The sequence below is a fragment of the Balearica regulorum genome, chromosome 2 (assembly GCF_011004875.1).
Source record: "Balearica regulorum gibbericeps isolate bBalReg1 chromosome 2, bBalReg1.pri, whole genome shotgun sequence".
NCBI lineage: Eukaryota > Metazoa > Chordata > Aves > Gruiformes > Gruidae > Balearica > Balearica regulorum.
In genome coordinates, this window is record NC_046185.1 from 29,452,775 (window position 1) to 29,480,469 (window position 27,695).

Below are 27,695 nucleotides of genomic sequence, written 5' to 3' on the forward strand. Positions count from 1 at the left end.
TAACAAGTACCGGGGGCGGGGGGGGGGGGGGGGGGGGGGGGGGACGGACGGGAACAAAACCAAAAACCAACCAAAAACCAACCAAACCAAACCAAACAAAAAAAACCCCACACCAAAACCAAACTCCTCCAAGAACAGTTCTGAAGAAAGGAATCTCTTCTCATTAGTCCTAATTATTCAGAAAAAGTAGTCATGCTTCCTTTTATATACCCTTATCACTTAAGAAGTACAGCACTCTTTAACATAGCTTCAAATTGGGGGGGTGGAAAAGAGTCCTGCCAATTTTTTTAGCAGTGATTACAAATCAAGTGAACATACAGCATTTAAATGACCTCAGTTTTTAAGAGACCTGCTATGTTTCACAAAGAATAATCTCTTGCGCAAGTTTAGAACATAAGATCCAGTCTGCGAGTACCTTGTTTCAAAGTTACTTTTGGACAAAAAAAAAAATCCCTTGAAGAAAAATGCTAGCAAAAGTTTGGAAAGCCTATGCATATGCCAAATTTTTAAATAGATGTGCAATATTTCCTGGAAAGAAAAAAAATGGGAAAGGGGTTACAACATTAATAAATATAGGATGCACTCCACCTGTATCTAGAGAATGTACTTGAAATCCCTGTACCTTGTAAGGTTTACCATAAATACAGTATACAGTAAGCACTGGTCAAAGCCAACGTAGCTAAGAAGCTAACTGGATACAGGCTATCTGCTTTGCTGCTGTACTCTTAATCTTCTTTCTTAACAGTGCATCATGATATTCAATTAACTGAAGTGCTTTCAGCATGTTCAGACCCTGACAAAAATAACTAAATAGCCATAGTGCATAGAAAAGAAATGAAATATTGAAACAGATTAATCATTTTACCAGGGTCAGGAAGTGAACTTGTACCTCCATTGGTATCAAAATATTAGGTTTGTTGTGGTCTGCTTGTTATTTACAAAATCACATCATATGAAGGGGCTTCAAACATTTATTTAATTAGTCACAGACTAAACCAATATAACATTAATTAACTGCAGATGTCAATAGTTATTAACAGGTTCCCAAAGGCACTTTTCTTTTAATGTCTGCTACATTCCTTTTGCATGCCTTTTAATTATAAATTAAAACCAGCATAAACACTGTAATAATAAAAAAAAATAATTTAAACATGTTGTTGCTTGGCATTTTTTAAAAGACAAATGTGCATAATTTTGCAGAAATTCTTAAGAGATACATATTTTCCTTTAATAAATGCTATATATTTTCATTGTATTATGCTTTATGCACAACTTTACAATTTTTAATAAACAAGGAACACAATTACATATTCTAAAAAAATTTAATAATGAAGATTTTCATTTTTATAATGAGAAAACAGTTGCTCTCACAAAGGCTTGATCTGCAGGTATAGTTTGTATGTGGCAATTGATTAAAGTTTCCTGCATTAGCCAATTTAATCCACTAAAATTTCATATAGTAAAATAAAAATGAACTTGTTTTCTAGGATTTCTTGTGAGATTCTTCTGCTATGAGCCAATGTAAAAAAAGCATAGAGGCAGAATTTCACATCCAAAAGAAAAGAAGTACCTCTTAACCAGACATGCATAAATAAGTGAAAATACTTCAGATATTAATTCATAATTTAGTCATTCAAACACTAAGCTTCAACACAGACTGATGCATTAGCAAGAATTGCACTGCTTTCAAAGTAAACCAGAACATAGACCTTAATAAAATGGGAGGCTCCAAGCTCTTGCTACATCTAACAACTATGAAATCACGCATGGAGAGAGGGTCCCAGTTATAAGACTGAAGTCCAGTCAGCTATTATAATGACCGCCTCATAAATGTCAATGCAGGAAAAGGGCTTGCAAACTAACTTATGAAAATTGTTGGTTCATTCTTACAGCTGCTATTATGGGAGAATAAGGATTAAAACCCATTCTTGCCAGACAATGGAAGCCCCAAGGAGGCAGCCATTGGGACAATTTCAAGACTTTGATATAATTGCTAAATATGTAATTATGGAAATAACTCAAAGGAATAGGTTTCTGCATTTCTGATGCCTTGATGACCATCATAAATCAATTATAAGCTGTTAGCTCAAATTCAGAGCTTAAAATGAAGGCATAGACTTGTAATACATAAAGTGGAATTAAGGACAAGAAGAAACCATTAACTTGTAAAGATCCTTGTTAACAGGGGTTGACTCAACATGTCACTAGAAGTATTTGAAATTGAGTTTTACCTATAAACTAAACCATGCTTGATTTTATAGAGATTTATACAGGATGGCCCAAATCCTATAGAATCTCAAAATTATGTCCTTGTTATAAACTCTATAAAAATTTATATTTTACAAATTTCTAAGACATTCACTGTAGCTAAGACTCTGCATAAAATAGTATTGTCTGTAAATACATTGGAAAATGAAAGATGAAATTATTCCCATGTTTTAAAATAAGAAGGGTAGAATAAAACCAGGTGTAAACTTGATAAAACAAACTGAAGACCTTTTAGTGTCATTCACTCAAAAAATAAAAAACTTAAAAATGTCCAGGACTGCAAAGAAATTAAACCTCTTGACATCTCATGTAATCTACCAGGTAGCTGGTGATTATTGGTAAATTAATCTTTTTCATTTCCTGGTTGAACTACAGGTGTCTTTAGGACTTAAATCTTCATTTCTAAATATATACTAAATGCTTAATATCCAATACATAAAAGATTGGACACTGATTTATTCTAACTAGAAAGTGTTCACTCTCCTCTGAATTTGTACATGAAAAGTTGAGTCTGTATATAGTGTAATGATTAAGACTAGAAATAACTTATTCTACAGCACAAAACAAAAGTACCAATGGTGAGGGGAAAAAACATCACTGAAACAGACTGTGCAAGGAATTCCTTTAAGGCATTAATCAGACCTAAACCTGATTAAGTCCCTAATTGGCTTGATTACAGATGGTAAGAAAACATGTGCTATATACCTGTTCATGGTAAAACAGTTATAGAGGCTTCAGGAGAGTTGAACAGGCAAGATGTTTAAAAAACTAAAAGCAGTATTTTCTAGGGCAAAATTATCACCTGAAGAAGTAGATTGCAAGAATGAAGGCGTCCCTCCACCACCTGAGGCATCTACAGGCCAGGTATATTTTTTATTGTTCAGTATAGACTCAGTAATGTTTTGTTTAGAAAGTATTTATGTAAGTGAATGTCAAAGATTAGATTTTCAAACATACTCACTGTGCACGTAATCAATCTTTTTTTAGCAAAATTAAATAAATACCTTTATTCCCCTCCTCCCCCCGTCTCTTCTTTACAAAGAAAATACAGATTTCCTCCTTTTGCAAGTTGCTTTCCAAATAGAGCTAATCTGAAATAGTACAAGCTTATGAGAGGTCTTGATCAACATTGCAAACGAGGAATTAGAAATACTGCTATGGCTGCTTTGATGTGCTGATGTATTCCTCTTCATCTTGTTCCCTGCTGGCAGAAAACGTCAGTATATCCTTTCTGAGTATTGGAATGGCATACATGTATATATCAGCCTGCTTCCCAATAACTGTTGGAAAGGCAAAATTATTTAGTAGCTTTTCCTAATAAGTATTTTATTTTGCTTGGTTTTACTAATATAATTCGTGGATGAAAAATACAGTAAATCATAATAGTCTACATTCTATATTTTTTATTTAGTAGTTCTTTACTGTAAAAGTTAACTCATTCTTTTCATTTTAATTAATGGAATATTTTAAAATGAGGCAGAAGGATAGATACTTCTTCACTTGTTACCTTTGAATTTTTATCTTTTCCCAATAATGTCCTAGAGAATGTTTCATTTTTTTTCCAGCTTGACATAATCAAAACTTTACAAGGCAAAATGGCAATAATTTAGGGTTTCACCAAATAACTAGGAAAGTGAAATGAGTTCTTTAGTATCAGCCCAAGGTATAAATCTGAATTCAGGCTTAACAAATCAATTGAAACTCCACCATTATAAAGTTAATTTTAACTAAGCAGTGTCTCTTAACATGTTCATAATAGCCGAGCTTATACAAAGACTCTGACTTCTGGGAGCCTTGATTTACATGTACAAGAGGCCACGAATTTTATAGTTTTAAGTAAAACTGATAAAAACATAAATGTTCATAAGACTGAGTCATTTCCTAGAACCGATGTTTTTCTGAAGCTTGTAGGTTCGTACAACCTCAAGAACAGGTGCGGTTTAATCCAGCCCAAGTACAACTCAAATCTGATTTGTGATTATTATTATTAATGTGCAAAACCCAAGTGTTTGATGAACAGACATCTCCATACTGCCATCCACACAAAATGACAAAAATGTCTATGTTTGATAAACTTCATATACTGCAGGTCTGCAGGCAGGATATTGTTCATGTGTGTTTTAAAGGTCTGCACATCAGTTTTCTTAGGTCAATAAAACATTGTCTCTAAAGAAGAAAAATCCTGAATTTCAACAGCTGACTTTTTTGTGCAGCCTGATACTTCATTTGGCAACCTGCTCTACGAAAAAAAGGTATATTTAGATTTCCCTGGAGACATGGATTACTCTTTTCACCAGAATAATTCTATACATCAGTGCAACACTCAGATCATATGACCATCAGCCTCCATTATTAGATACTATAAGATACTAGTAAGATGGACGCAGATGCGTCAAGGATTAAGATATTTTCTACCTGCAAGGAGATGCCATCTAAAGAGAAAGAAGAAATGTACATAGTATCTGATAATTGTAGAGCACTACTCTCACATTAATGTTCTTACACTGTTAGGAGGAAGTCTGAAGCAAAGAAACAACCTTTACAACAACACATCATGCAAGTACTTTTAGGATGCACAGAGACTGGGCTTTTAATTTTCATTTTTATATATATAAATTATCTAATTTACTTATTTATAGATATTAATATGTATATTAGAACTTCAGTGCTAGATTCTCTGCATAAAAGCAGACAAGGAAAATAAAAAACCCAAAAACTTTTCATAGAAAAAGACAAACCCAAAGTTAATCACAGAAACTCAAACAAAGAGGTCATTGAGTTTGGAGACAGGGGAAAAAAGTGCATAACACACTAAAATCTCCTAAAGTCAAATAATTTTCCATGTACTTATACTATCTAATATCTTCTCTATTAATCAGCATGATAAACACCAGGCAAATTTATTCTATCTGGGATAACAAATGCTCATGGGCTTGATTAGCTCTATGCTGCTACACAGTACTGTGAACACCTAAGATTCCCCATGCACTTCTGTCCTCCTCCTTCAAGGGCCACTCTGTCAAAGCTGAGACAAACCAAGGTATAGGTACATGAGGACTTGGTTCGTGGATCTAAGCCAGTAAGAGTGGGAGAAAGTTAATTTTTTGCAGTGAAAGCTGATACTGTATGTATTTTGTAAAGATTGAGATCTGTCATTGTGGTAAGGTAGCTCAAAATTTCCCAGGTCAATTAGCCCAGCAGGAGGTTTAGGCAGAAGAATAACTAATTCAGAGATGCAGACTGGCTTGTGAGTGGCAGCACTGAACAAGTCAGCCTTGACAATGTGAAGGAGGCTCTAGGAATATGCAGCAGCAGAACTCCAGGCTAAGTGGGTGGGTTTGCACAGTAGATGTGAACACATCAGGTTTTGATTTCAGCATCCAAGTCCTTTTGTGGACCTATCTGGAAAGTCTTGTCCAGGAACACATGTAGAACAGCCAGGAACAAAAGCTCAGTGTGTGTAAACTTGGTTAACCAAATTCCTAGGTGAATGTTGCAGACATCAAACCATCCTTATCATTCTCTACAACAAGCATCTACAGTTTCTAATCCTGTTTATTTTTTTAAGGGTGAAAACAAAAAAACAGATGAATCACAGAAAGCAGAGGCCAATAAGGAAGCAGAACCCTTACCAAAGAAACAAGGTCAGTAATAAACTATTCATGAGTATTCAGAGATTATCTGGACAAAATATATGCATACTATATAGGTCTATAAATAACATTGTTCTTCTTCCAAATGCTCTGCTGATCGTGTTTTTTATTTGTGGAAGAAGTTAAGAACTCTGAATTCCCATTGACCCTAAACCAACAATTTGTTACAGAAATACAAGCATCATCCAACAATAACAAAAGGCAACAAGCTTTCAAGCACACACACTCATCATGAGCTTGTCCACTTTAATCAGCTCTTCTAACAAAATCTATTTTCTCTTACTGTAAGTTGACTTCTTAGAAACCTTACTTTAAATAAAGGTATTTATTAGCTTAAGAAAGAAAACAGCATTTTTTTAATCTATCGTTTGAGTATACTTCTCATATGTATTAAAAAAACTACAAAGACAAGACAGACTTTAAACTATCTGACATTCAAATCTTTCATTGAACAGCCATTCAAAACTTTTTCCACAAAAAAGCAAACAAAAAAAATTAAAAAGCAATGCCATTAAAATTATTTTCCATCACCATTCAGAAGACATCCAGGACTAGAAAACAGGAACATAGAGCTCAGGGCAGTAATACAAGCTAATTATTTGCCTGAGTAGCTGGTTGCTGAAAACAGTGGCAGCTGGCCACGGCTATTCTGCCCACCTCCCAACAGCCAAGCCTGTTTTGCTTATACCAGAGCCAGAATGGCTGCTGCAGCAGCTACCAAAATAAAGGCTCTGGATGGGTGAAACAACAACTATTGCTGGGCCGTGTTCCCTCTTCCCTCCCTCACAGCATCGTGGTGCAGCCCTTTCCTTTTCTATCCTCCAGTACCGGAGGAAAGTTTTCCTGTCACCTCATGACTTTCCTTTGGGAGAAAAATCCAGGTTTGTTTCACTGGAGCAGCAGAGCATAGGCTGAGGAACCTCTACCTTTCTGTGATAAAAATCATGTAAGGAGAGAGGAGCAACTGGAAAAAGACTACAAACAAACTTGCATAATCCTTACTTGCACTTTGTGTAATCGTAACAAGTACCATAACAATTCGTTTCTTCATATAATGAAACTTTAAATAAAGTCCATTTAATGCAATTATCTTGTTTTATAATGGCTGTAGCACTAAATCAAGGCGGGGGGGGGGGGGGGGGGGGGGGAATCTGACATGAATTAACTGTAGCAATAAGCCAACAATTGAAAAAATAAAATCTTATGGTTTATGGCTTTTTAGCACCATTAAATCACAGGTGTTATCCCATGACAGAATGAAGTATCATTATAGAATGGTTTTTTGTTTCCATCTGATCTAATCTTACAGATAAATGTAATTCATTAATTTATATTTTATATGAATTTTATATATATAATTTTATATATACTATTTTTTTCCTTCTAAAATATAACATAAATGGTGGCATAGGAGCAACTACCTCATCAATTACTTTAAGAAAATATAATAACATAGTTAGGCTCCATGTCTGGGGTTTTTTTTTAAATCCATATCTTTCTGGAAGGCGCTTCAAGTCTCATTTTCAAACAGCCATAAGACAGTTTCTCCTTTTGCATGTGGGTATTAATGAGTTAGACAACAGCTATACAAGCCAGAGAACTTACACAGGCACCACACCTCAGCAGAAGCTTGTGAATTCCAGCACCCTGCACATAAGTCCTCACCATCTGAGCTGAATAAGGACCTTCATTATCTCTGGGCACAAAAGTGAGGCTGGTCTCAATTCACAGTGAGGTCTAGATAAAGACTCCCACAAAACTTGGTGAACTTTGTCTCAGACCTAAAATCACAGCTGCTAGAAGAAGAAAATAAGAATGTCTGTGGATAAGCAAAGGACAAGAGACCAGAGAAAGCATTTTGCAGTGTATGTACAAATTTAGAGAGAATTATTAAAAGCACAGCCAGGGCTCAACCAGCACTACTTAAAGGAGAGCAGTTAAATGGAGAAGTTAAAACTAGTTAGAGAAAAGCCTTTCCAAGATGTCTCATTAGTTTCTCTGGTATAACCAGCATAAAACAGACCAGCAAAGCTTCTAATCATAGTTGCATTTTGTGGCTCTATAGTCTTGAAACACAAACCAACAGAGTAGAGCTAATCTTCACCTTCTTCTCACATGGCCAAAACCAGCCATTGCCTCCTTTTCTCCTAGCACTTCACAAGGTAGCATGATGTTCCCAGCACAGATGAGAACTCAGCAGTAGGCATAATAGGAGCCTGTTTGGTTAAAACTTGGCCACATACATCACTCAGCAACACCTGGTACTTTTGGCTTCTTTGTTGGCTACTCATTGCCTCATCTCCACCTCCTCAGTTGCCCTTTCTCTCCCTAGCTTATGTTGTTATTAATTCTCTGCTTAATTAGTTCACTCTGTAATTAATTCTCTGTGCTTAGTCAGTTTGTTCCATAATGGATTAATTTTTTAAATTTATTCCCTGTGTTTCTTTATGTACTTAACAAAGTGTGATTCACCTAATTACAGGTTCTCCATGATACTGAATCCAATTGCTATATTTTCTTTGTATTTATCACCTCCTATAACTGACTGACTATACAAATGCTTCACTTGTTTGACACACTGTTGTTCAATAGTTGTGTTGGTGGTTATGCTATTTAGAAGGCTACATCCAGCCTCCTTCTAGCTGGTGTCTGCATTATCATTCTCTGTATCACAATTTATTTTGTCCTCCTAGCCACTAATTACAGTATGATTCTTTCCAACTCATCCCTTTTCTTCCCCTTTCTCTAAACACTTCTCAGTACCACATTTAAGTATCTCTCTTCTGAAATCTGTCCTCATCTCCTTCTCACTTTTCCTTCACTAGAAACTGACGTGTTTCAAATATTCTGGTTTTTGGTCCTCCTACCTCTAGGAAATCACAAGATTTTTTTTCCAGATTCACAGACATATTTATGCAGCTTTTCCTAAAGTCCATATTGACATCACTTTATTCTTGGCAGGACCTGAATGAGAAAGCTAGACTAAAACTATCGTAAGTATTTCTATACATGCTACGATTGCACCCTTGGATCATAAAGTAGACAAAACTTCCCATCTGGGAAATTATCATGTTAATTTTCAGTGATATTTAGTATCTTCAGAGCCCAGATGCTTTGGAAAGTACCCAGAGGATATATAAAAGGTTATATACCTGCCCACAAATTAAATGCAAGTGCAATTCTATAGTGCATGAGATTTTGGTGCTTTTGACAGTCAGAAAACCTATATCCTAAGTGAGAAGCCTGTACAGAGTAAAAACAAAACAAACAAACAAAAAAATCAACCAAGAATTTTAACAGCATCCCTCAAAGGAAGGGCTGCTCAAAAGGAACTTCAGCCCACTCTAGACTCTCTGCTAGTGAGTACACTTCTGTTTAGGCACTCGAGGAACATTCACTTTTCCACTAAATGTTTGACTAAAAAAAGAAAAGAAGCAGAAGCTGCGATAGCTGCCACCTTTCCTATAATAGCCTAGATTTTTTACCTCCACTCTTTCATAATAAGGGAGTTCAAACCTATATCTCTCATGTTCCAGTAGAGTTCCCTCACTACCCACGTAAAGTCTAGACTAGAGAGATGTGGGAGGAAATTCTGTGGCCTTCATAACTGCTGATCCACCATGCAGAAAAGATTGTAAAAACCTGTGAAGTCTGAGAAGATAAGGGTACAACACAGAGCCTGAAACTAACCTAGAAGTTAACTGAAACACTAACTTTGTAGGAGGAATGAAGACCTTTTATTTCAGTATGTATTTATATTACAATATTGTTGAATTGTTAAAAAAATAAAAAATAATTCTTGCAAAGGGTATTTGACCCTATCACAAATAAACAAGGCCCAGAGCCAAGATTTCCTCTTCTCAGAGGAAAGCTTTGATCACTAGCTGCTATATAAAAGATGGTCCCTCTCTCTTTCTCTAGATAAAAATAAAGCAGATATATTTATTAAGGGTACCAAAATCCTGTTGCTGTGAAACCCTGGCTAATTTCTGCTAATTAGGCATCAACTAACTCTATGGGGACTATAACCAAGTTATAAGCCCCTGAGAAGGACGATTCAAATTAAATGTGAAATTTCACAGCTAAAACCTGCCTTTGGCCTATTACAAATCTGACTTTTAAGCTGCTTTACAAACCCTGTCCCCTAGCACCTCAAAATCCAAGGTTAAATAAGTAGTTTGTATTTCAAAAAATACAAATCAGGTACAGCATTTTGATATAATATGCTGCAGCTCAATGAACCAAACCTGTCAATGCAAAGAGATTTTTAAATAATAATCTTATTCCTTGTCTTCTTATCCTTTATACTCTTCACTGGCACTCAGTCAAGAGGCAGCTATTATTGCCACAAAATGTATTTTTTAAAGATTACCAAGAACTTGAATATGTTTAATCAGCTTGTTTCCACTCCTGCTGATGTGAAGTCTTTTAATTCCTTTCAGATCTTCGTTTTTCACATGAGTGACAGGGCTAAATGCTAGGAAAACAAACCTAGCTTCTTCAAACAATCTTTCTTTCTTTACACGGAAAATAAACTTCTATAATACTTTTGTTAGCCACTGAAGTTGAGGGTTGAGTTAAGATGGACCTACTTACTGATTGTTTTACTTCAACCCCACTAACTTCTGAATTGTTTTCCCCTACACAGAGCATTCGTTCAAAAAAATTTGCTTGGAAATTCACAAAGGTGTGCATTTTGTGATGGCTGAAGCTTCTTCTTTTCTTCATCCGTAGGTTTCCTGTGTGGTTTTTTTTCTTGACATCTTCATGACCCTATAGCCATCTTTCAAATATTTATGGATATAGCTCAAGAACATCTGTGGCAGGCAAGGACAATCAGGCCAATTATTAACTATGTCAGAACTATCCCAGGAAGTTTATAGACCAGTTGTCTCATTCCCATTCTACTGCTTCAAAATTCAGTCTTTACTCCTATTCTTTAAGAGAACCTGCTCTCTATGTTATTTGACAAGTGATAACATTTAAAAGCCTATGTGAGACTTCTAACCTATTTTGAAACTTTTGTTTGCAAAAAGAGGAAATGACAAAAAATCACTGATTTTAAGTGCTTAAAATTATGTTTCTAAGGGATATAAGTGACTGAGATATCTAAAAAAATAGATTACTAAAACATTAGCCACTCTGCTTCCACCCAAGTCTTTATGAAGTGTTACCCATTTCAAACAATGCCATCAAACCTGAAGTATTTCCATGCACCATTAAAATTGGCAACGTTGTTTGTATATTAGCTAAAATAGTTTTATTGTATCAGCACCAACACCAAGCTACACAAGGTTTTCAGGCAACCATTAAATATACATATCCAACAGAACAAAGATAAAGTATCCTTTTATCTTTGGCTTTTTCTCTCCCATGACTAATTCTCTTCTGTGTTTCTGCTAAGTATTGAGAAGCTGATCAAGACAGTTCAGGCCAATCAGAATTTCATGACTTTTTTCTTTACTGAAGGAATACAAAAGAACAACATTAAATGTTCTTTCTTTAAATAAAGATTGCCTACATTAATCCTGGTGATAAACATCAGAATGGAGTGTTAAGGTTTACAACTGTATTACATACATAGCAAATCAATTAACTATATTTAGTACGACACTATCATTGTGAGATCATATAGTATTTTTAAAGCATCAGTTTATTTTAAAATGCCTACATTTTTCTAAAGGTCACAAAGAAGTTAGCAGAAGAAAGTATTTGACAATATATTTAATTAACATAAAATGCACACTATACTAGGGTGTTGTGATGGAAATACTGCTTCCACGAAAGAAAAATATACAAGTGAGTCAATGTTTTGTAAATGGTCCTGTAAAACAATATATTGTGGATTCAAAATTAACTGAAACTATCTATCTCAAATAGTGATCAAGTTGTGCTAAAATTTGCTTTTGTACCACCAAAAGAAGCAGCCCAGGCAACTCTTTGCTTTTTATATGAGCACCATAAGTAACTGCTAGCCATTAAAAATTCTACGTTCACATACGCCCAACGAGCCCAGACAAGGGAGAGGAAGCGTAGATAAGATACTGGTCAGACTTGCTAGTACAAGGCAATGGAGCTGGCTGGGAATTCTGGGGAAGAAAGTCTTCCCTTTCTGAAGTATGGCAAAGCAAAAACACTTTTTCTGTCATGTACTCAGGAATACATTTAACTACTACTATCTAACTGCTGGCAGTTATTCATATCTTTTATCTCTAAAAACTAATCTTTTATTTGACATGTTGCTTCTCTTCATTTTTTGCAATAAGAATAATACGTTTGTGATGCTAAAGGCCAGTTATTATGGCTATGGAATGTGTACCTGGGAATAAGTGATCCAAGAAATAGAACTTTTAAAGCCAGCCTAGTGACTGAGAGATGTATGTTTTATTGCTTTCTGGAAGAAAGTCCCTTCAGATTGGCTAACTGCTTCAGAAGCATGCATCCCAATGCTGAATAACCAGTAAGGCTGGTGGCCTCCACAGCACAAAGTGCTTTCTTTGCTATCCCTAAGCCTCCTGCTGCTGTTTGCATGGACAGAAGCAGGGGTCATATAGGAGAAAAGAGTCTGCTTGCTCAGACAATCTCTTCCCTTGCTCTGAACAGCAGGCTGGCAGCTCAGCACCTCGGTCTCCACTTTGGCCTTTGGAGGGAATAAGAGGAAGAAGCTGCCTTAGCCAGGCTGGAGAGGTGGTAATTGCCTTTTGTAAATCTAGTGCTTTTGAAGAACACCCATAATAGCAGGAATAGGACTGGGAAGTAGAATAAATGATGAATCAGTGTAAAATAACTGACTTAATCTGCTCTTCTGTTTGCTAAGTATTTACTATGCTAGGAAATAACATTTTATGCTATACTAGTGGAAGGATCATGATAATATTCGTGGCCACAAGATAACACTTATCTTAGTGATCCATAAGGTTTTAGAGTCCTTTCCTGACATTGCCTATTGCTAGAAGAGAAGTCAGCAACACCTCTGTGGGGCTTAGCCCATGACAGAGATTTTTGGATCCACAAATACTTACATGCACTTAGGACTGAAGGCATCAGAAGAATCAAAATTATCATGGCAAGAATGAGAGCTCTGCAGTGCTGTGTCCTGGCATTGACAAATATGCCTATACTAAAGACTTCCTCTGTGGGAAAAGGCCTTTAGGACTAATGCCTACAGTTTTAGGACAGTGTGTACAGTGTTAAATTTTAGAAACATGACAGTGGAGTTGGTCCTACATGAGCAGGTTTAAACTAAAAACAACTTTGCCAGCTCTTCCAGTGTTATGCTTAGTCTCACAATGTTCCGCATTTTGCGAAGCCTGAATTCCTGGTTTCATGTGATTATTACACAGTTTTAATAAAAACCCCAATATTCAGCCTTTTGATTTGCAGGGGCAAAAAGCCCTAAATTATCAATCAAAAAGACTTAAACCCCTTAAATAAGTACAAAGTATTCTCTTTCTCACTCTACTGCAAAAATGGGAAATACTCTGCTACAGGCTGTTCTGCAAGTGTGTGTGTGGCAGTAAGAAATCAAATGAATTTGGAAAGACTGTCAAGTGTCTCTGTCCAAAATTGTGAAGTGAAAACTAAAGATAAAAACTGCTTCATGGAAGCATGAACAAGGGAGCTGAGCAGCCTCAGAATAAATTGGATATACTCCTCCAACACGCAGAGATCTTCTGGCTACTCTAATCCTACAATACTGTTGCAATGTTGTTCTACCAGAAGGATGAAAATAGAGGACAAGAATAAACAATGAAGGTTTAATAATACTAACCTTCAGCTGGTAGCATCATCAACCTGACTAAAATAACACAGGTAAAAGAGTGATGTCGCACCAATAGCCTTTTCTAATTACTTTTTCCCTGGCCTAAGTCTCTCCTAGAAGAACAAAAACCAGTGGAAAATAAGAAAAATCTGAAAGACTTAGACAAGGAAACAAATCAGTGCTATAACTTGCAACTTGTTCCTTGCTCCTTGCTATCCTAGGCAGATCACTGGTATGATGAGATTTCAATAGGCCTCTCAATTTAACCAGATACGTTTTTGAGGGATTCCATTAAGCAGTGTTTTGCCCACAAAGTTATACTTCCACAACTGGCATTTTTTTCTTCCAACTTAAAACAGAACCAGCAACACTTATCCCAACTCAATTTTAAATTATATTATTCTTATGGAGAGGCCAAATGATCTAGAATTCATAGACATCAGCGGGCTGCATTCCTCAACTCCCATTACTAATATGTTGACAGCTTTACCTATCTATATTCCAATATAATGGGAACGGAAATCATTTAGAAAAACTCAAATGGATCTATCTGTTTCAAAAATTGCTTTAGATGTTGGTTCCTTGGCATAATTCTGCCTCCTTTTTCTCACTCCTGATTTCTTTACCATGACTAAAGTTATGAAAAGCCAATAGAAGATTTCTTTGTTGTCCTGTAAGCCTTGCCATCTACCTGATGGATCATTACTTATTCTATAAACCAATTGTTGTGCTCTAAATGTTCCCTAAAATGACTACCACATTGTTCTTAAAGGCATTCCTTTGGGGCTGGTCTCATAAGTCAGAGGGATATGAGCTAGATTTAAGCAGTGAATAGTGACTAGGGTTTTTTAAATGTGACTGCACAGAGAGCCCTCATAATTCCACACAGAATGAAACAACTAAAGCTTGACACGCAGCTGGCAGTGGTGATAGACTGTGACATACTAATCCTCATGCAAATGAGGTCCTGGAAATTTATGAACTCTAAAAATTTGTGGAAGTTTGGAATATTCATGGGATTACGATGTTTTCCATCAGTCTGAGTCCAGTCAGCCTTTAATGGTTGGTGTGGATTCAGACCTCAGACTGAATACTTTGAGAGTATCTAGCAGGCTGAGGAGCCATTATCCTTCTCCAATGGAATGCTTATGTGCAAGCACCATATTTTTTTTATTTTGTGGTCTTCCCTTTCCCTATACATGTTGTCATTCCAGAGATGGATTGTCTTGTTTAGGAGCCTGTCACTCTAAATAGCGGGTCTACACTGGCATTTTATTTCAGATGAGAATGCCCTTCTGAAACAAATCTCCTGATTGTCCCCCACTGTGCTCTGTATTTGCACCAAAAAAACTCTAGGAATGCATGACTGGATTCCTTCAGAATAAAACTAAACCAGAAGAAGCACTCTGTGAGTCAACTTACTTTACTGGAGCTGTTGATGGACATTCATTTCAGAGGATCATAAAAGACCTGGTGTGAAATACAGCTGACTCAAACAGATATAGCTTGGATGCCAGGCCTTCAGCACCATTTCACTGTTCTGATTGTTCCTATTAGACTGTATTCTCTGCTAGGTTAGGTGTAACTAGGGGCAATTACTATAACAAAGAAAATTCCCAAAGTGAGATAATTACAGAAATGTTGAGATTAGCCTTGCTGTCACTCTTGAGTACATGGCTTTTTGGCTGGGGGAGTCAGGGCAGGGAGAACTGGGAAACTACAAACCACCAAATTCAGAAGGGAGAAGAAACCGCAGCAAGTGCCGAAAATTTTGGCTCTTGCATCTGCCTTTCTACATCATGTCATGTTGACCACAAAACCACAGGAGGATTGTGTGCCAAGGAAAGCACAGAGTCAATGGCATCATTTGTAGAGATCCCCTGGGGAAAGGGTTAAATAGAATTTTAACAGGTTAAGGTTCAGTAGCAAGACCCACAATTTAGTCAGTTATAAATAGGTCCAAACCCCTTTTATTTTCTGTAACTGCAGCTCGTCTGCAATTTTCTGACAGAGGAAGTCTATGAAATTCCTAGGAGAAATAAATTTTATTTCACTATGAGAATGTATTCACTGTGCTAGAAGCCTGAACCCATTTCAAAATTCCTTCTTCCTAAAAAAAAAAAAAAAAACAAAAAAAAAACCAAGTATTTTTGACTGGAACTCCCAGAAAAGCATTTTGAACCCCTGTAATCAAATCATAAGAAACTCTTTCACCCCTTCTTGAACCTTCCTGGGGATAGGACAAGCAACAGTCCTCTTTGGAGTCCTCACTTCCGTGAATGTGTGCTAATCTGTACTTTGAAAATTCCCTGGCAGATCCTTCAGCTAAAATGAAACATTCCCTAGCGTTATATCATCGACAGACTTTTCCTCAAGATAAGTACTGCAATACTAACTGCTGCAGTTCCATTAAGTGGGCAAGATACTGTAACCAATTTATGCCATAAATCCAATTGAATGTCAGAGATTTAAATGGAATTCCTCACCAAAAACCTTCTCAGCTTACAGGTGATAAATAATACAAATCCTACAGACTGTCTCTTCATACTCAATAGCGCTACATTTTTCCAAGGCACTACTTGAAAATTATCACCTAAACTTGCTAAGTCAAACCCCAGTTGACCAGCACATTGGAGAATATGGATTTCTTTGCCTTCTCTTCAGTTCCTTGTCTGACTCTGGCTTGATTATTTCTGGCATCCACAGATACCTCTGTCTAGGTCATGTCTTTGATACTGTTTAAGAAATGAATTCCTGTAAGAGTAGCAGGACTCACACAGGACATTCTCACTTCTTAACCTAAATACTAAGAAAAAAGTACTAGAAATGCCCCACTGGTCCATCCAGCAAAAGTCTGAAACTCAGCTCAAGAAATATTGTGTCTGTTCTTAATAGATGCCTGGAAGAAAATATTATCCAAAATCTGAATAAATGGTTGTAGGAGGGTAGTTTGGTTTATCAAGTGCTATAAACAAACTGACCTGCTGTCCTTCACTAAGTTTTGTTTCAATGTAATTTCAAGCAACCACCTTCCAGCTGAGTAGCTCAACAGTTTACTGTTGTAACTGCTTTTACCCCTCTGAAATGAATAACAGCTCTCTACATATGGAGATTAACTATCAGAAAACTAATCTTACAATATCTATCCAAAATACTCAAGGTTTGATTTTCTTTGAGCTGTCTTGAATTTAAAATACAGGACACACAACAGGGTCCTGATTTATTTGCTATGATGTTTTGCTGCCAAGCTTTTTCCTCTGTAATCATATTACTTAAAGTATTTATGAAGGCTGAGTTTGTTCCTCCTTTATTCAAAGTGTCAGACTGATGACAGCTTTCAAATTATTTTTCAGCATGAAAATTTAAAATAAATATATAGGGCTAATTGTAAAAATTAATCACATAAGGCCACTGAAATGACAAGAAACTATAACATTTGCGTAGAGTTTGTTTCAAACTCTACAAACTTCCCACTTAAACTCCTTTAAAAAGTTGCTTGTAAAAAAATGAAGAAATAGACTAGCCAAAGTTCTACATACTCACATCCTTAATGATATATTTCAATCATAATTTACTGAGCAACAAATAGGACTGTCATGGCAGCTGAAGCAACAAGAGGTTTAATGCAATTCAAACACTGGAGTATAAATAATGTCATTAGCATTTGCTATGCATAAGCAAATAAGCTACTCTTCATTTTTCTTCCTGTATTTCACAAGACATTTCTGGACAGATCTATCCATCTGTCCTATATTTTTTTTTTTTTTTAAATAAGCACACACTAAAATTCTGTCATACTACATAAGTTCTTGTCGCTTATAAATATAGAAAAGCTCTGTATTGACCATCATTGAGCTAGCTACATATGCACCTAGTTTAAAAAACAAAATAAGTTATATATTCTAAAAGGTACACTCATCATGAACATGTTCTGTACAGCTGGCACTGAAATAGATTTATGCAGGAAAATATTCAAAGGTCAGGTCCCAGTATCAGAGTCATGTAGTGCTTGTCCACTGAAGAAATAATGGCAGCCAAGCCGTAATTCCTCCAGAAGTATTATCATAACTCTTTAAAAAAAATCTTTAAAAATTGGTATTCAAATATTAAAATCTTTTTTCTAGATACAGTACCAGAAAAAGCACCTGAGCCTTCAAAAACTGAAAAATCAACTGAACCAGCTAAGACAATTCAACAGGAACAGCATCAGCTCAATGATAGGAAAGAAGATCCTAAGTGAGTAAAGTCAATTAAAAAAAATGAGGCTTTTTTTCCTGACATCCTGAGTTAACATTTCTGTGTGCCATATTTCAGTTCCTTAAAAGACCCTCCTGTCCTGTAAGGATCTGAAGAGCTTTATTTCAGTTCTAAGGCAACCATATATATGAGGTACTTGTTTAGTATGTGCTTTTGATAGTTTGTTGTGTATTTCATCCTAAATTGCAGGAATGAGGAAAAGGATTTGCTCAACCACACTTATATACAAATTCTAACAATGCTGCTGCTCAGTTATCATTACTCTACCTTAGCAAAGGAGTAAATCCCAGGATGCTGCCCTGAATAACCAGAATGTTTGTCACATCATTCTGACTTAAAAGCTTTTTACCCTGCACATTTTTTTGCTGAGTTATACCATTAAATCAGCATTAGTATCCACAACCAGAGGATTAGGATTGTCTCTTCCTGAGAAGAGACAAATAAATTAAACAGTAATGATACTTCAGGGGAAAATCTAGGGCCATTCAACCTTTGGAAAAAGCTTAGGTGACTGTTTGTTTTGCTAAAATAGAAATAAATATGAAGTCTAGAAAACAATACTCTTGGAATAGTCTACATTCATTACAGAAGCACAGATTGATAGAATCATAGAATCATAGAATGGCTTGAGTTGGAAGGGACCTCTAAAGGTCATCTAGTCCAACCCCCCTGCAATGAGCCGCTACATCTTCAACTAGATCAAGTTGCTCAGAGCCCCGTCCAACTTGACCTTGAATACTTCCAGGGAGGAGGCACCTACCACCTCTCTGGGCAACCTGTTCCAGTGTCTCACCACCTCAGGATGCTTCTCATCCTTTTGCTGTGCACATCCAAGAACAGTCTGGGTACATGTTCTCTATAACCACTCATTGCGGAGTGGAACACTGCAATTACCTCCGTCTTCTCAACTTTTCATCTCCAGTCTGAACAAACCCAGCTTTCCCAACATCCCCTTATATATTCTGTGCTCTAGTTCACAGTCACCTAGTCATCTTAAGAGCCCTCTGGTAGTGTTGTACGATGCAGTCAGTGCCTTTCATGTACAGCTATATACAAATGCAACCACATAAATGTCACACAGAAGGAAATAACCACTCCCCCTCAATCAGCTGGCTATGTTTTTTCTAAGGCATAGCATGTAGTTAGCCTTCATTGCTGTAAGAACATGTTGTGGGTTCATATTCAATTTGTTGTCCACCATGACCCCCAGATTCTTTTAGGCAAAGATGTTTTCTAGTCTGTCAGCCCCAAGCTTTTACTCTTGCATGGGGTTATTCCATTCCAGATATGGAAACTTGCATTTGCCTTTGCTAAGCTCCACGAAGTTCCTGCCAGTCTGTCCCCCAGCCTGTTGAGATCCCTTTGAGTAGAAAATAATGAATACACTCAGTCCAGAACAGGGTAGAAACTACTCCTGCTTGCTTTTGCCTTCTATTATTTTGATTAGCCTGATGACACAAAGCAAAAGTCTTTCCCTGACATGGAGTTATTTAATTTATAGAGAAGATTATCTGTTTTCTCTCCTTCACCAAGACAGACTTTGTACTGCAGTGACAAGGAATAATCAAGCAAAATACTAATGCATACACCTATATAAAATAATACATGCAATTAAAATAACTCTGACTAGAATGAGTGGAAATGTTATAAATAACTTGGTAATTTGAATGTGAATCAGTAGGTCAACAATGAAAACCTAGTTAAAGCATCTCCTTCTTTGTTATTGTAGGATATATTATTAGATGCTTACAGTTCTGCCAGTAAATCCCGTAACCATGGTTAACATAATTACAATATGCTTGTGAAACAAAGGGATATGGTGCTTATTAGTAGAAGACAAAATCTGTCTGTTAAAAGGAAATTAAAAATGTTTATGATGTCAAACATTCTCTTCTCAGAGCTGTTCTGACTCACTGTCATGTGTGCATCCAGATATATATCAGTATAAATTGAGCAACAGCTTCTAAAAATCTTTGGTAAATTCTACTGTCAAAACAGTTACCCGCTAAATTCTGCAGTAGAGCTTGGAAGGCATGGCACTGGTGTCATTGCATTGGTATGAAACTAAACTAAACAGATCTATTATACGGGTTTCAGAGCTGGAGGGAAAATCATTTTTAAAATGTGCCTTTGAGAGGATGTCCCTGAAGATTCATGGGAGTATATTCAGACACCACTCTTCATCAAGGTCACTACCTTATTGAGTCTATGTGTTCAAATTTACTCACTAGAATATTTTTAAGGAAATCAACTGCCTTTATCACATGAGAAAAGCTACATAAATATGTATGCATATGGAGAATTTGAGTCCAATAGATACATGTAATCTACAAAAATAGCAGTAAATGAAATATGTTCAAATCACTCTCTAGCACTAAGGCAAACTAGAACAACAGAAAATGCCTCCTGAAAAAGTGTCAGTTGTGAATTATCTTTGCTCAGTGATAATTTCTAGGTATTCCAATACCTGAGAATTATTTGGAAAAGTGCTAGTTTCGCTAGTCAAAACAATATCAAGAACTGTTTATACAACTCAACAGGATAGTCAACTGAGAGTCCCATTGTGCAGCAGTTTTCCCTGTCTTCTGGTTTTGGCTGAGACAGAGTTAATTTTCTTCCTACTAGTTGGTATAGTGCTGTGTTTGGGATTTAGTATGAAAATAATGTTGATAACACACTAATGTTTTAGTTGTTGCTAAGCAGTGTTTACAATTAATTCAAGAACTTGTCAGCTTCCCAGGCCCTGCCAGTGAGGAGACATGAGCCTTCTGCAGGAGGTGCGCAAGAAGCTGGGAGGGGGCACAGTCAGGACAGCTGACTCAAACTGGCCAAAGGGATATTCCATACCATATGATATCATACTCAGCAATAAAACTAGAGGGACTATTAAAATGTCTTTATCCCAACCCATGAGTTTTCTCACCATTTCTCTTCCAATTCTCTCCCCCATCCTGATGCAGGGGGAGTGAGCTAGCAGCTGTGTGGTGCTTAGTTGCTGACTGGGCTTTAAATCATGACACTCTGTTACTGTTTAATCTGCATTTGGGTGATGTCCGAATAGAGATTAGTAACAAGTAGTGTCCCCTGTATTGCGAGCAATAATATTTAATAACTTTATTAATGACACAGACAGTGGGATGGAGTGCAGACAACACCAAGCTGAGTGGTGCAGTTGATTCACTGGAGGGAAGGGATGCCATCCAGAGAGACCTGGACAGGCTTGAGAGGTGGGCCCATGCGAACCTTATAAAGTTCAACAAGGCCAAGTGCAAGGTCTGGGCAATCATCAGTATCAGTACAGGCTGGGTGGAGAATGGATTGAGAGCAGCCCTGAAGAGAAGGACTTGCAGGTGTTGGTGGAGGAGAAGTTCAACATGAGCTGGCAATGCACACTTGCAGCCCAGAAAGCCAACCGTATCCTGGGATGCATCAAAAGAAGTGGGGCCAGCAGGTCAAGGGAGGTAATTCTCCCCCTCTACTCGGTTCTCATGAAACCCCACCTGGAGTACTGCCTCCAGCTCTGGTGTCCCCAGCACAATAAAGGCATGGACCTGTTAGAGCAGATCCAGAGGAGGGCCACAAAAATGGTCAGAGTGCTGGAAAACCTCTCCTATCAAGACAGGCTGAGAGAGTTGGTCTTGTTCAGCCTGGAGAAGAGAAGGCTCCGGGGGAAACTTTATTGCAGCCTTTCAATATATAAAAGGGGCTTATAAGAAAGATGGAGAGAGACTTTTTTCCAGGGACTGTAGTGACAGGACAAGGGATAATGGTTTTAAACTAAAAGTGGGTAGATTTAGACTAGATGTAAGGAACACATTTTTTTTATGATGAGGGTGGTGAGACACTGGTTGCCCAGAGAAGTTGTGGATGCCCCATCCCTGGGAGTGTTCAAGGCCAGATTGGATGGGGCTTTGAGCAACATGATCTAATGGAAGGTGTCCCTGCCCACAGCAGAGGGGTTGGACTAGATGATCTTTAAAGGTCTCTTCCAAACCATTCTATGATACTGTTATGGAAAGAGCCATAATTTGGTTGGTTGAATGAAATCCAGGTTGGTGAAATGGTTAGTAGAATTTTCTTAACTGGAAGTTTGGATTTTGTCCAACTGTATTTCAGGGAGCAGCAAGGGCCAGCTCCTCCCTGAGGGAAGGAGGGATGGAAGCCAATGGTAACCCCAGTGTAAGCAGTGTCCTTACCAACAAGTTGAAGGCCCACAGGGTATGAACACAGCAAGCAGAGCAGGATCTTACTAACAGGGACCATCAACAAGGCAAAGTGATGAACCACATTTAAGGTCCATCCAGGGAGTTCAGTCAGGAGCAAAAAAGACAGGGTCAGAGACAAGGCTACAATATGACTTCCAAGTCCATCCAGGAGACAGGACCAGACACAGAACTGGAGCTAGACACACCTAGGTGTAGCTCAGGCAGTGACTAAGGCCTGAGCTTAAGTGGACACCCCAAGCCTATGGGCAGAGGGTGTGGGTGGAAGTCCCACTGGAGGCTGCTCAGGGCCATTAAGGCCTCTTGGTGTTCTCAGGGCCCTGGTACTATGTTTTGGCTTAGACAGATTATTTTCCTATCCTAATCACCCTCAAAAGTCAAAGCTGAATAAAAAGTCACTTGATCTGTACAGTAAGAAATCATCAGTATGCCCACAAACTGTGAGTAAGATACATAATAAGGTAAGGTTTTTGGATATATATCTGTTCACAACCCATATACATCCACAGCACCTCAACTTTCATGGATATTGTGTTGGTAGAGAAGGTTTCACCTAATCTTCTGTTACTGTGACTTTAAATTTTTTAAATGCATCTGTGCAGGCTCAGATGATACATAGAGTAAGGAAGAGGGAAAAAGGCAGCTGGTCTGTTTGAAACAGCACACTTTTCATTTAGATCAGACCTGTGTCTCTCCATGCAGAATTTCAGGGGAAGGTAATGAGCTTCCAAGTAAGGACTATAAATTTTAAAATCTTAGGTAATGTTGCTTTGTGAACAATTATACTAATGTAATTAACTTACCTGAAATCAGTAAGACTTTATATGTATGACAGTTTGCAAGATTGTCCATCAGCTGTGTCCTTCTTCCAGTTCAGCTTCACTAGAGCAGCTTTTTAGTCATGGTGCAGCACAGCCTGTATTATCTATTAACAGGAAAATAGATTTTTGAACTTCCTCTGAAAGAACAAATAATTTTTTTTTCTTGCTAAATAAACGACAGCTTTGACAAAGACTGCATTTAGTCCTGAAAATTCCCATAGAAACTCTTTGTTCACAAGAAAAAAAAAAATATTTCTGGCTTTCCCTCTCAGCATTTCTCATTTTTAAAATACAGCAGTACATGGCAATGGACATTAATAAACAGTAGAGAGACATATCACTGGTCTCAGCCACCTGAAAACAATGTCTGAAAGAAGAGACACACAAGAATGGCTGATGTGCCAAGGCACTGAATTACGGACGAATGACCGAAACTTTGAATGTCTGTTTCCTAATGGCTTAGGATTGCACACAAGTTGGCCCTGTATGCCAATAGATTGTTTCTCCCCTCCATCTTTAATGATAATATAACAGAATGGTAGGTAATTTCCATGAATAGCTATTTGTTGAGCCATAATAATCTCTGGGAGGGAGGACTAACACTATGCTGTGTCTTCACAGCAAGAAATGAGGGAACAGAACAATACTCAGGACCTAATTTGCAATCTAAGTGAAGACAGTGGAGTATTATTAACAAGGAACTAGCACAAAGCCTCATTGCAGCCTTTATAATACATTGAGATTGCTTTCTGTTGGGGAGGGTTCATAAAAACACATATGTGCATACACAATCCTGCACTTTTTTGAAATGCAGTGCAAGCATTTCACGTGAGATACTGTGCAGCCCTTAAGCAAATATGAGACACCACCAGGGAGCCACAAGGACCAGCCCCTCCCTCAGGGACAGGGAGCTGGCAACATGGTGGACAGGGGAGGGGCCTCCCCAGCCAGGGCCCAGCCCCGAGCAAGGCAAACAGGGCAGGCCCAGGGCTAGCAGCTATGGCCAGCCAAGAGCCCAGATCACCAGGCAAGCCTGTGGTGACAAGGGGCCAAGACAGGAAGGCAGTCAGCTGGTCAGTGCCCAGTGAGGGGAACTGGAGTCAGGCACAGCCCCGGGACAGCCGGGCAGGGCTGTGGCCAGGCAGGATATCAGTCTGCAGGTGTGGGCCAGGGTCTGTGGGGCCCACGGCCAGGCACAGGCGCCATTGCACCTGATGCTCAGTGGGCTCAGCACTACAGCCACCACCAAAAGCAAAGGTCTCCAGACCACCTTGCTCTGCAAAAAGAGGAAGATAGCCATTTGCACACAAGAGAAAATGCCAACACACTTTGTCAGGGTACTGTTTGGAACCCAAAATCTTCTTACAAAAAAAGTAAAAAATAAAAAACTAAAAAGACATGGATTAGATGATCACAACAATGATGTAAGAGAGGCACATAGGAGACCTTGCACTGAAGGCTGGGAACCAGCCTGTGGCATGTGGTAGCCAGTGAAGAGGAGGACAGTGTAGAGTGTTTTGGCATGTAAGAGTAAAGGGGAGACAGATGCCTAAGGAAAAAGTAGTAGTGGATGCCTGGCATCAGGGGATGAGACAAAGAAGTTGCAGCAAGTCCTAGAGAAAGTAGAGTATGGAAGAATGATAACAAAGCATCTGAGAGCATAGATCAGAGAAAATGGAAAGGTACAAATCGCTTCCATGACCTCTTCTCTCCTCTGTGTCTTTAAAAAGCCTTTAAGCCTAGCTAAAGTTGTAAGAGCGTTTCATCTTCCCAGATTACCAAGGTGATTACAATGTACTATTTATACTAAGGCAGTACTCTGAAACCCCAGTCAAGGATCATGAACCTTACTCCACAAAACGCTGTGTAAAATGACAATCCATATTCGCAGGCTGCATATCCAAGAGTACATAAAGGAAAAAATACAGTAGGTAACCGGGACTTCAGATGCTTTTAGATTTCACCTCAAGATCTTACATATTCTGAGTTATGTTTAAAGAAGAACAAAAAATTATATCTGATATGGCACCTTCAGAATCTAGGTATTATGAACAAAACATGGTCATATAAAATGCACTAAATACATTTTAATAAAATATAAAAATTATACAAAATAATGTTTAACATTCCTACCCAGTAAATGTACTCTTCTGACAGTGTTGCAAACTCCCAGATGAGCGCAAGTGGTTCGGGAATACCAAGTTTTGTGCTCATAGTTTGCCTTTTTCATAGCCACATCCTATTACCTACTAGGCTATACCAGTCCTTCTCAGGTCCATAAAGGAGATTTTTTTTTTCCTCTCTAATTTGGCTAATAGCAAAAAAAGATAACAAAACAAACAAAGATTAAGAGGCAATTTGCTATGTGGTGCATAGCCAGGTTAATAAAGAGAACTCCTGCTGGTAGCATGTTCTTAGTGAGTAATGCACTTCATTTAGCTCAATTACCTCGACCAAGAAAATTACCGTGCTTATTAGTGCTTGCCATCCACTAGTTGTAACACATCAATTCACCAAGCAGATGCATCTTAGAGAAACTATGTCCTATCACAAGAACAAAATCTCAGCACCCTACTGAAACAGGCCCAGTATCAACCCTCTGGAGAGTCTCCAGAAATCCTTGATTACTCTAGGAACACCAGGGACCCAAAAACATGACACTGATGGTACTGAACTCCAGTCGACTTGAGATAAAGTAAAACAAGGCCAACATTGGGCACTTCTGAAAAAACTCATTTTAGACATAGTTGCAAGCACATTTTATAGAGACTGATACCTTACCTTAGTTGTTTCCAGCTAATCACTGATGTACTTGAAATTGTAAACAGAACGAACACACCTTACACTTTGTAAGCTGACTGAAAAGACATTAATGTATTAGAAAATCAAAATACTTTTCTTAGCACTTATATTCCTTCTGCTTAGGTCTTTCTTTCAGACTATGTCACTTTTACTGCTTGGATTTGAATTTCTGCAATGGCTAAATTGAGAACCTGCAAATTAAACAGAAAGGTGATGGTGTGCTGCCTGTACCAAAATGGATTAAACTTCCTGTAATCATTGCTGAGATGTATTTTCCTAGAGCCTTTAAATTCTATCCATTCTGCAAGATGCAGTTACCCATGCTATTTAATGCCATTCACTCTGCATGACAATCAAGTAGGTAGCCTGAAGTTAAAAAGGTAGGAAATTCAGAAGTTTTTCCTTGAAGACTAAATAAAGCAAGTAAAGGGACTGGAATGTCATTATACAGACTGAAATGCCGCTCTTTTTTTTTTCTTCCCTTGCATGATTTTAAATTATATATTCAGCATATTCATATATATTTATTTCTGACTGTATAAATGGGAGAAATTATTTTTTTAGAGTATGTAAGAAAACAAAGTTATAGTTTGTCATACTTTGTCACTGATTTATTTCTTTAATTAAAAGCATTTTGTGTAAATCCTCCACTGACCTAAAATTTTTCAAAGTAAGAAGATACCTTTTTGTGAAGGAGGAAATGGTATTTTATTAAAAATATTATCTGTGCTATTATCTGTTGAGTCAATTGTGGGGGAAAAAGCAAAGCAATGATCACTGTGACCCATACACTAGTGTGTGTGATATAATTGCACCAAACAATTGCAAATATACCCGTGGCTTTGTTCATAAATCTAAGAGACAAATAAATTTAAGACATAATGCTTACTATCATTTAGTAAAGGAAAACAGATTATTACTTCATGACTAGTGTAAGTATTCATGCCTAAATTTAATCTTATCTAGTCCTTTTTATTAAAATACACTGTCTCCAACTATTTAATCATTTTCCAAATATTAGCTATTTAAGATTAAAACATCCCATTTTGTGCAGCACAAGAGAAGAACAGAGGAAACAGTGATAGGCAGAGATATGAGAATCAGTTAAGTCAAAGGGGTCTGGCAGCCCAGTCTTATTCAGTGGCCTGGATAAACGGTACAACAACACAGGGAACTTGCCTCCTTCGTTGCTGAATTTGGAAACGAATGTGGCAGGAGCCTGCAGAAGGGGAAAGGGTGGTCTTAGATAGTGGTAATTGCAAGTCATCTCAGAGGAATAGGTTCTTTCTCTCACCAAGTTTCTCTCTGATACTATGAATTGAGTTCCTGCACAAGTGGCTGTATAGCAGTTTACCACTAACGAAGGTAGAATTGCAACAAAGTTGGTTGCACTGAATTAATTTCATATAGTTAGCATAGGCAACAATAGTACATGGCATATAGTTCAGTATATTGTGAAAGTCTGCCAGGGTTTCCAACAGTGGAGCAACTTTAGTTGCCACACAAGCTGAATCGATGCCACCACTTCCTTGTCTTTTTTTACCCTGACTAGTTGAATTAAAGCTTCCTGAAGCATATATCAGCTAAAGATAGATTCTTATTTAAGTACTCACACCTCTGTGCACTGAAAATTATAAAATTAACTAATATTCTTAGTCATCATACAATTATTACCCTTTTCCCAAATATTTTTCCTTTGGGGAAAAAAAAACCCAAACAAAACAAACCAAAAAAAACCAGTAATAAAAAATGAAAATGTTCAAATGGCCAAAAAGTAAGATAAAATGAAGGGGCTATACATTTTATCTCATGTTCACAGAATATAGGAGAAATTGTATCGAGAGAGATTTATGTTGAGAAAAAAATCGTACAATGAGGCTAGCGAAGCACTAGAATAAATTCTTTAGGA

At 37.6% G+C, this 27,695-nt stretch overlaps 1 protein-coding gene across 1 annotated transcript in view; it reads left to right on the top strand.

Annotated features, from left to right (window-relative positions):
• Positions 1-3,024: 3,024 nt before the first annotated feature.
• CNGB3 (cyclic nucleotide gated channel subunit beta 3) overlaps positions 3,025-27,695 on the top strand; it is a 67,909-nt gene continuing 43,238 nt past the window's right edge. The window contains exons 1-3 of the mRNA XM_075743764.1: positions 3,025-3,132; positions 5,837-5,912; positions 17,808-17,919. Coding sequence (XP_075599879.1) covers positions 3,025-3,132; positions 5,837-5,912; positions 17,808-17,919 — 296 coding nt within the window. The remainder of the gene's footprint in view (positions 3,133-5,836; positions 5,913-17,807; positions 17,920-27,695) is intronic.